The 7,666-nt window shown below is 44.0% G+C and overlaps 1 protein-coding gene across 1 annotated transcript; it reads left to right on the plus strand.

Annotated features, from left to right (window-relative positions):
• Window positions 1–1,225: 1,225 nt before the first annotated feature.
• On the plus strand, window positions 1,226–2,808 carry LOC102720183. The gene is made up of 5 exons (XM_015841786.2): window positions 1,226–1,364; window positions 1,455–1,526; window positions 1,658–1,740; window positions 1,838–2,040; window positions 2,424–2,808. Exons 1-5 carry the CDS (start codon window positions 1,231–1,233, stop codon window positions 2,508–2,510), a joined length of 579 nt encoding a protein of 192 aa, XP_015697272.2. The 5' UTR covers window positions 1,226–1,230; the 3' UTR covers window positions 2,511–2,808.
• Window positions 2,809–7,666: the final 4,858 nt, after the last annotated feature.

Here is a 7,666-nt window from a genome sequence, read left to right on the forward strand (position 1 = left end):
TCGGTGGATTAGTAAATAGCAAAAGTATACTAATTTAAGGTTATGAGGTTCAATGTGTAAAAGTTTGGACTTCTAAGTAAAATAAAAACATATAAGGGCTAATTGAAAAATATTAGGGGCTAACATATAAAACTTCAGCTATGATTGAAGCCACATACAATGTGGGAGAAATCTCTTTTTAACCAGTGGCATCAGTCTACGTGCCATCTGAAATCACTTGACTGAGACCACTTACACCGTAAATAATGTACGGCGCCTATCCCCTGCACCTTCATCAACATTATAACGACGCTGTGCTTGAAATATGTCGTTCTGCGATTAGGTCCTAAAATAACAAATAATGATTAGAAAAAAGAACACTCAAAAGTTCATCAATTAACTCTTTGCCTGTTGCTTGCAAGCCTAGCTTGCTGTGGTTGTTTTTGGTGATTTTCTGTCTTTTGTGGCACGCCTCATCACACAACGCTGCTTGCAAGCAATGTTATGCGTAGGCATGCCTTTACCACGTATTTAGATATATCAGATCAGCTCGGAACTTGACATTCCTTGCAAGCTAGCTAGCCTCATCCTTCCGTGGGCTGCGTTCTGTACCTAATATTTTTCTCAGATTTTTTTTGGTATTTACATGAACTACTAAACGGTGTGTTTTTTTTAAAAAAGTTTATATATAAAAGTTCATCAACTTGTCTTTCTAAAATAGAATTTAAATTTTCTAGTACCTAATTTCATCATTTACATCATTAAATAACTATAAAAAAATCATATAAATATTTTATCTTTCAGCTAAAAAAGAATGCATCCGAGCTGTATTGCTTTTTACTCCGCTGTTTCAGGAAATTTTAATATTTTTTAGATTTATCCATAAACCAATCTATATGTTATATACTACCTCTGTCCCTAAATATTTAACGTCATTAACTTTCTAATACACGTCTGATCATTCGTCTTATTCAATTTTTTTTTAAATATGTAAAGCTATATATATGCATAAAAGTATATATAATAATTTAAATGAAATGATATAAAAATAATTAATAATTATGTATATTTTTTGAATAAGACGAATGGTCAAACGTGTATAAAAGAAAATGAACGGTGTCAAATATTTAGGGACGGAGGGATTATATGTTTTGTCGGAGTTTCTCTAACTTGAAACAGAGGTAACAGTTGGTGTATGTTATATATACACACACACTGACGCATGCGTGATCGGTTGATCGTTTGAGGGAAATGTCGTCGCTTGTCAGGTCCCTGGCGTCGCTCTACTGCCAGGGGCTCCGGCGAACCGTCCGTCTCGGCGCGGGAGCACCGCCGCCGCCGGCGTTGGATCAACGGAGGCCCTTCCTGTCCAAGGTGGAGCGCACGTACGTACTCTCGAAACCTCTGCTCCGCCTCTGCTCTGCCGCCTCTACTCTGTGCGCCGCTGAGCTCGATCGCCGCCGTGGCCCTTGCAGGGAGGCCGGCGGCGCGACACGGTCGCCGCCGCGGCGCCAGAAGGATGGAGAACGAACGCCTCTCCTCACCTGGTACGTACGCCGGCAGATCGTCCGCGAGTCTGATCCGCTGCAGCATCAAGTCGATCTTCGCACGCATCTCGCCCACTTTTGATCGCTCCGTTTCGTTCTTTTCTTCTTGCGTGATTCCGAATTCGTGGCAGGGCAAGATTGGCCATCGCCTCCGCCGTCGCCGCCATGGCGCCGTTCCTGCAGTCCAAGTGGGCGGCGCTCCTGCGAATCCAAAGTAGCGCGCGCGCACACACACATACTGGTTCTCGCATTTCGTCGAACAGGTGATACGCGTGCGTGAGTGATGTATGTACCATCTTCTTCTTCTTCAGGTGAGATGGAGATGGTGAAAGACGCCGCGGAGATGGCGGCAGAGGTGGCGGAGGAGGTGGCCGTGGCGGCCGAGAGGGCGTCGGCGGAGGTGGCGGAGCAGCTGCCGGAGAACGGGCGGCTGCGGCGGGCGGCGGTGCTGGTGGAGCAGGCGTCCAAGGAGGTCGCGGAGGAGGCTCATCTCGCCCAGGACATCATCCACAAGGTAGTGAAATTTTAAATGGCTTTCGAGAATTCAATTTGAAATAGTAAAACTCGGTTTGATTGAAATATTTCAAAATTCGGTGATAAATGTCATGCCACTCTGGGTCGGAATTTAGCACTCAATTGGAAAAAATGAACCCTGCCTTTGTGTTGGGTCTACTCTATCATGTGTAGACCAAAAAAAAAAACAGCAGTAAATAGCTTGATGTCTATGAATTCAAAATCATATTTCTGCTGGGTAAAGATTTTGCCAAATTTCAAACTTTGAATTTGAATCTTTGTCAATAAAATCCCGCCAAATTTCCAGTCGAACCGGGGATTTGAAATATGATTCCCTTCAAGAAGTATTTCATCAAGTTTGACTGTTTGAGTGCATATTTGCAGGTTGAGGAAATCGAGGAGGACGTGAAGGCGATGATCGAGCCGATTATAGATGCTCACAAGCATAAACCCACCATTAAGAAACACTAAAACTTTCAGACTTTCAACTTTAGTTCAAACCTGCGAATTGTACATAGTGTTTGTGCAAACCGACTCAAATTGTGTTATTTGAAAATGGTTAACTGTATTGCTATTCTCTTTATTAATCTGAACAAGTAGACTACAAGGATTTCACTTTAGTTGTCCTGAAAATTATTTCAGTTGATGTTCTTATGTTCATGAAATGTAAAAAAAAAAAGAGAAAATTTTAAACCAATTGTACATACTGTTTGCTCAAACCGGCTCAAATTATGTTATTTGAATCGGTTAACTTGTATTGCTATTCTCTGCATTAATCTGAACAAAATATTGCAGTATTTTTTAAGTCACTTTCAGATTTCACTTTAGTTGTGTCATGAATATTATTTCACTTGATCTTGTATAAAATATGTTAATGTAATGAAAGACGGAAATTTTGAACAGACTCTGCTTGTAAGAAAACAAAAATCTGAATAAGGTCTCATTCTCAATGCATCTTCCTCTCGGTCTCGAATTAATCGAACAAATAAAGAATGGCGAAAAAAAAGAAGCGAGAACAGAGTACAAGTAGAGTACAAGGTATCAACAGCGGCGGTGGCGAAACCACGGCTAGCTCATCTAGAACACGGCGGCGGCGGCGGCCAACGCGCCGGCGACGGCGACGAATGTGAAGGAGGCCGAGACGGCACCGGCGGCGTTCTTGCCCGCCGCGGCGGTGGGCGCGGAGGCGGGCGTCGCGACGGTGCTGGACGGGGCCGACGCGGCGGCGGCATCGGCGTCGGCGGGGCCAGGGGCCAGCGCGTCGGAGGGCGACGCGCCGGGGGCCATCGCGACCGGGGCGGGCGGCGAGGCCGTCGTCGCCGGGGACGGCGCGGAGGCGGTGGGGGCCTTGGCCGCCGGGGGAGGGGGCAGCGGGGCCATCTTCGGCGCCGCGGTCGGGCTCTGCTGCGCCGTGACGGCGACCGCGGCCGACAGGACGGCGAGGAGGACGGCGGCGGCGAGGCGGGCCATTGACGCGGTGGTGGGGAGACGTAGAGCTCGTTGCCGGAGAAGTGCTTCGAGATTCACGCAGGTGGGAGGGATGGACGCTGGATGTGGAGTGGAAGGCGAGGCGTGCAGCGGACGGCGTATTTATAGGCGGCGGCCGCCGCATTCGAAGCGGAGAAAACTAGCCGTTGGATGAGATTCCTTTCCGCCCGCGTGGGGCCCACCGGCTTCCGAGTTCTAACACGTGGATCCAGCATAGGGGGACCCACATCGCAGTGGGGTTTGGGTGGGTTGCGACTTGCGACCCGGCCGAACGGCGGGGACCAGGGCGGGGCGCAGGACGTAACGGCTAGTTTAGGCCACGTGGACACGTGGCTGGATCTGATGAGGTAGATCTGAGATGGACGGTTCGGATGGTTTGGAACTCTGTCTTTCTCCTCCGTCTATTACGGGACTAGCCGTTAAGCTGGTCGGCTTCTTTTTCTTTTTACTGTTTACTTTTTGGGGATTACTTTTGGCCCTGTTTAGTTCCTAAAACATCCGATTAAATTTTTATACATCTAAATAAAATATTAAATATACATGAAAAATTAAAACTAATTACACAGTTATACAGAAAATTATGAGATGAATCTTTTAAGTCTAATTAGTATGTAATTAGTCATAAATGTTAAAGTAACTAATATATACTAATGACGGATTAATTAGACTCGAAAGGTTCGTCTCGCGGTTTTCAGGCGGAATCTGAAATTTGTTTTATGATTAAAGTATGTTTAATACTTTAAATGTATGTCAAAAACTTGATTTGATTTGATGTTTTTGTAAAAAAATTTTGTAAGCTAAACAAAGCCTTCATCTTTCAGCGAATAAACCGATGATGATGATACTCAATTGATAATGCCGTTACACAGTAAAGCTACGGGCTGTGGATTTTTAAAAGCAAGCAAACGAAGCAAATGATGGATTGCACGACCTTTTGGTCTGGTCGATGTTCACCCAGTTTCACTCAAGTCCAGACCAGGGTTTTATTTACCGTTGAAGGTGCTGAAACCAGTTCTAAGCGGAGCAACTATAATCGCGACTATCACTAAAAAATTATACGAATTCAAAAAAAAAATTCAAAAAAATAGTCATAGTTTTGGACATCAAACCACGCTGTTTGACATAATTATCGCATGGTTTGGTGTGATTATCGCGGTGATTTTAAAGATGGAGATAATCACGGCTTCGATCATGATAATCGCATGATTTGTTACGATTATCACGTGATTTTGAATACAACAATAATCATGCGGTTTGCTGCAAGTATCGTGTGGTTTGCTACAATTATCGTGTCAATATTAAATTCCGGACCGTGCAATTTTTTCTCACCTTTTGATAGTTTTTTAATTAATTCATCTTTTGTTTTTCAAAATTTTCTTTACCACTAACTTTAGGATAAACATAACTATCGCATGATTTTTTTAAAGATTTTTCTACTAATTTTTTTTCATTTTTTTGAATTGAGACGATATTTGCGAAACCGTATCGCCAAAAACCGTTATTGTACCTTGGCGATACGTGTGATTAGCATGATAATCGCAAGTTAGGGGGTGTTCATCGTACGATATATTTATAACACAAAAATAATTTACGAATAAAACTAATATCTACAATCTCATAAGAACTAGATGTTGTAAACAATATAGAGGAAGAGGAAGAATGAAGGGAAAATCTTACCGAGGCAACAATGTGTCTAAGCATTGGGCGAACCACATTGCCAACCTCACCACTCGTCCCCCATCAGTTTGCCCGTGCTCGTGCCCATGTGCAAGTGCCCCTCTCCCACCGCCTATAGCCTCCACTGTCTGAGTCAAAGCTCGATGGTTTCCGACGACTAAAAAAGACTGAACCGAGAGATTGAACCGAAAAGACCGAGAGATAGAAATTTGGTCCTAGGTACTGAAGATTGAATTTCATTTAGTAAATTTCGTTACTCTTATTAGTTAACCGAAAAGATCAAATTAACAAAAAAGTACCCAAATTAAACAACTAGGTTCAATAGGATTAAACTCTGATTTTCACATCTCGACTCCTTTTAGGCATGCAACCCAACAAGAGTCTTTACTCAGACATGCTTGCGAGATTTTTTGTGATTTTTATGTTGAAAATTTCCATTTTCTCTCTGCATATATGAAGTTGTTGGTGAATATCGGTCATGACCAAGGTCGAGATCGAAAAGACTAAGACTGAATTGTTTGGTCCTTATTTTTCGGAACAAAATTTATATGAAGACCAAATACCGAGACTAAAGAAACCGAATGCCTACCCCTACCGTTGACGGCCTCCGCTGATGCTGGTGGTTGTGTGGTGCGACCTAAATGGCGTCGACAATGACAACCAATGGCCTTGACGATGGCGTGGCTACAACGAAGGAGCCAATCCCACCATCGTGGATGCCTATGGTGGCATCACCCACCATGACGCACTTGGTGATAGGTCGTGGGTGCAAAGACGCTTGACGACATGGTTGCTGCACACACCCCATTCATGAGCAAGGAGAGAAGATAGGAAGGAGCAATAAATAATGATGGAGAGTGAGTTTTTTGTTTTTTTGTGTGTCTTGGTGGTGTTTGGTACGTGACTTTTTGATGAAATGTTTAAGGGCTATCTCCACGAAGTGTTATGTGTTTAAGAGCATGGCTTAGCGAAATGTATAAGAGCAGCCAACCTGGGGTAGTGTTTGGTCATATCTTACTGTCTTGTCTCTTCTTCCCCATCTCTCTCCTAGGATGTAGAGATTTTTGAAGCAACCCATTCGGGTGTAAGGAGATTTTTAACCTTGTGGCTTAATTTGGTATGGCTAGGGCTGTGTGATATTGTGGCTTCGACTTAGTGGTTGAGACCTTTTTGGCCCATGCAAAGGCACAATAGGTTGGGAGGGGTGTGGCCCAACAGTAATCTTGGGTCTTGAGACTACTACTTGGGGCTCAATGATTTGAGCATCCCATTATAGGGTTATAAATCATGGTTATTCTCGTACATGTATTTCGTTGAATAGCTTGTAGTGATATAACCTGACCTCTACACTAGAATGAACATGAGCTAAGCTGAGCAAAAGAAAAAGGAAAAGCTAATTTCTTTCGAGCAAAAATATTTACCCGTTAAGGTTATCGGGTTTCGCTCATTACAATTCAGGCTACGTAAGAAAGTTTAAATATAAAGACAAAACAAACACTTGCTAAATGATATTCTCTAAGGGCATTTATAGTGCAAGTTCCTACATTTGAGTGGTTTGAACCGCCACATAGATTGAGACCACTCATCCAAAACTTTGATCTTTCACTGACTCACATTGCATGCAACTTCAAAGATAGGCTCAAATTTTCATGTCGGCCCCTAGCATTTGGTATCTTAGTCTATGGATTTTATAAATTTAATTATAAGAAGTCCATGCTTTTACACAAAACACCATAAATCTAGAAAATAATATACAATCAACCCAAAATTCCCCACTCTCCCCACTCCATCTCTTAGTCACCAGCGTAGTATTAAAGCACTGCTCATAGCGAGCATTGGAGATTTATCGTATCGCTGTCCCTCCACACCTCATGTGAATTTGAAGGATCAATCCAGACATAGGTAGGGTAGTATGGAGGAGCTTCATGATGAGGATCTTCGGCAACCCAACAAGGGAATGTGGCCGGAGGAGCACGAAGATCTAGTAATTAACGACCTCAATGCTGGCTTGCACTGATGAGGCGTGGAGATATCTTGTGCCGCTTGTTCCCGCCTTCCTCACCATTGATCTAGTTGGTGTTCCTCCCTCTTTGGCCGACGGTGGCTTCTCAAGATGTTTCGCAGTAAGAGGCTGCAGTCGATAGTCTCCATGAGCCCGCGCCTCTATCCCGCGTCCCTTCTATCCTATTCCTCTAGCTGCCATATGAGCTAGGCAACGCTAATAAGGGGACGATGACGAGCCTAACGACGTGGATAGGGCCTGCTTCTTTCGACTTTGGCTAACAAGGTTCTTTAGAGTTTGTACCTCTAGATCCAATGGTGACTTCGACGTGCAACGCGGTCGAGTCTAGCGGTGGTGTAGGGTCTTTGGTATGTTGTCTGTAGTTGTCGCTTCTCCATCCACCCCTCCACCCCCACACACCCACCTTCCCGTGGCACCACGCGAGGTGGAGGTACTTGCT

This window comes from Oryza brachyantha, chromosome 10, assembly GCF_000231095.2.
Source record: "Oryza brachyantha chromosome 10, ObraRS2, whole genome shotgun sequence".
NCBI classification, from domain to species: Eukaryota; Viridiplantae; Streptophyta; class Magnoliopsida; order Poales; family Poaceae; genus Oryza; species Oryza brachyantha.

Excerpts from the sequence above, each read along its gene's own strand:
- LOC102720183 (XM_015841786.2), top strand. The coding sequence starts at position 1,231 with ATGTCGTCGCTTGTCAGGTCCCTGGCGTCGCTCTACTGCCAGGGGCTC. Across the intron at positions 1,365-1,454 it reads CTGTCCAAGGTGGAGCGCAC|GGAGGCCGGCGGCGCGACAC; the intron begins GTACGTACTCTC and ends TGGCCCTTGCAG. Across the intron at positions 2,041-2,423 it reads CCCAGGACATCATCCACAAG|GTTGAGGAAATCGAGGAGGA; the intron begins GTAGTGAAATTT and ends GCATATTTGCAG.